Source organism: Rhagoletis pomonella, unplaced genomic scaffold (assembly GCF_013731165.1).
Source record: "Rhagoletis pomonella isolate Grant_MI unplaced genomic scaffold, Rhpom_1.0 Rhpom_scaffold_00323, whole genome shotgun sequence".
Taxonomy (NCBI): domain Eukaryota; kingdom Metazoa; phylum Arthropoda; class Insecta; order Diptera; family Tephritidae; genus Rhagoletis; species Rhagoletis pomonella.
In genome coordinates, this window is record NW_023458877.1 from 75173 (window position 1) to 77378 (window position 2206).

The 2206-nt window shown below is 36.1% G+C and overlaps 1 protein-coding gene across 1 annotated transcript; it reads left to right on the forward strand.

Annotated features, from left to right (window-relative positions):
* Positions 1–328: 328 nt before the first annotated feature.
* On the forward strand, positions 329–1234 carry LOC118750622 (myb-like protein H). Its single transcript, XM_036485359.1, has 2 exons — positions 329–891; positions 1009–1234. Exons 1-2 carry the CDS (start codon positions 329–331, stop codon positions 1232–1234), a joined length of 789 nt encoding a protein of 262 aa, XP_036341252.1.
* Positions 1235–2206: the final 972 nt, after the last annotated feature.

A 2206-nucleotide genomic window follows, 5' to 3' on the forward strand; every position in this document is an offset into this window, starting at 1 on the left:
TGGTAATAGTTCGGCCCATACCTGTAATCTCAAAGAAGTCCAAGTTAAATTAGCTCGTTGCAAGGAACAGTTAGCAAAGTGCTTTAATAAACTGAATTGTCGCGTTAGGATTCCACCTGATAGCTTATCGCTAATTTGCCAATCAGACTTAGCTGACTCTGAGTCAGAAGAAGAATTTAGTGACGCCAAGTCAGAAGTTTCGGTACAATTCAGTCTTAAAAGAAGTACTTCACTTCCATCCTTTAAAGATCTGCTAACAGTATCCGACGAGCCGTCAACAGCTACCAGTTTACCAAATATTTCTAAATTTTTTCAAGAATTTTTAGACATGGCTACCCCTGAACAGAAAAAATCGTTTATTAGTCTTTGTGGCTCAATCATTAGGGAAAATTACAACGGAGATCCGCTAGCACTTGAATCGTTTATAGACAAAATTAATTTAATTGAAGATTTTGCAGATGAAAACTTAAATACGACTTTTATATCATTTTTGAAATCGAAACTCGAAGGCAAGGCACGTGAAGCAATTCCAACAGAAGTTAGTTCAGTTAGGCAAATAAAAGATGCGTTGAGAAATAGAATAAAGCCAGACAACTCGAAAGTTGTAGCTGGGAAAATTGCATCTTTACATGTCATAAACAACAATTATACGGAATTTGCTAAGCGTGTCGAGGAGCTTTCGGATGCTTTAGAGCGCTCTTTGATCATTGAAGGTATGACACAGTCTAAGGCTCATGAAATGGCAGTCAATCAAACAGTTAACGTTTGTAGACTTAATACTCGGTCGGATTTGGTCAAATCAATTTTATCGTCAACTACCTTCAGTGATTCAAAGGACGTAGTGGCAAAAATGATAGTCGAACAAAATAATCAAGTGAAAGAGTGCCAAGTGTTAGCGTTTCGATCCCGAGTAAATAGGCCAAATAGCTTTAGAGGTAGTTTCGGAGGGCACAATTTTAATAGGTACAACAATAACAATTTCAGACAAAACAACTCAAATTTCAATAGGTACAACAATAACGCTGATAACAGTAGGTACAGCAATAACGGTTCAAGGCATAACGGTAACAATTTCAACAATAATAGTAATCGGTCATCAAACAACAATCGAAACAATAACAGCAACAATAATAGTAATAGACGTCCAAATTCACGCAGTAATGCTAATGTGCGCGCTTTAAACGCCCACGCCCCTCAGGAGCGAACACTGAGGGCGGAAGAAATGGACAACTAAATACTTCTTTGTCAACAAAAGGCGTATACTGTCTAAATCTAAATTACTCTGATTTTATTGAATTGCGAATTAATGGTTCAAACAAATTTTGTACATTTTTAGTCGACACGTAAGCCGACATTTCTTTAATAAAAATTTCTAGCATTGAAAAACATTTTTCTATAAATACGAACGATATAATTAACATTACGGGCGTCACTTCAAACACCGTTTCAACTCTAGGTAAAATTACGACGAATTTGACTTTTTCGGACTGTTTTACAAAACATACGTTACATGTGGTTAATGACGATTTCAACATCCCTGCAGACGGTATATTGGGTAAAGACTTTTTGAAAGTAAATAAATGCGTTATCAGCTATGCAAGCAATTGCATTTCCTTCTGGGTAGGTAATAAAAAAGTCGCGATTCCGATTCTTCACGGAACCGAAAGCGATACCTGCGTAATTCCACCCAGATGCGAAGTTTTTCGTCTTTTTAATTTAGGAAGTTCACCAGAACCACTTTTCGTGAATTCACAAGAAATCGATAACGGTGTATTCACGGCAAGATGCATCGTTAGTACAAGCAACCCAATAGTCAAAATCATAAATACCACAGATGACGTGAAACATGTAAAGAATGTAAACATTCAGACTGAAAAGCTTTCTGACTATAACGTTTACTCAATTAATAAGACCAAGACAGAAGAATTAAGAACGAACGAATTAACAAATATTTTGAAAAACCAATTCTCCACAGAAGCTAACAGCAATTTACTTGACCTTTGCATCAAATATGCCGACATTTTCGCGCTTGACAATGACAAAATGAAATTAAACAATTTTTATGAACAGAAACTTAGGTTGACTGACACTGACCCGGTATATGTAAAAAACTATCGTCTACCATACTCCCAACGTGAAGAGATAACTCGCCAAGTTAATAAATTATTAGGTAACGATTTAATTGAAGGAAGTTATTCCAATTACA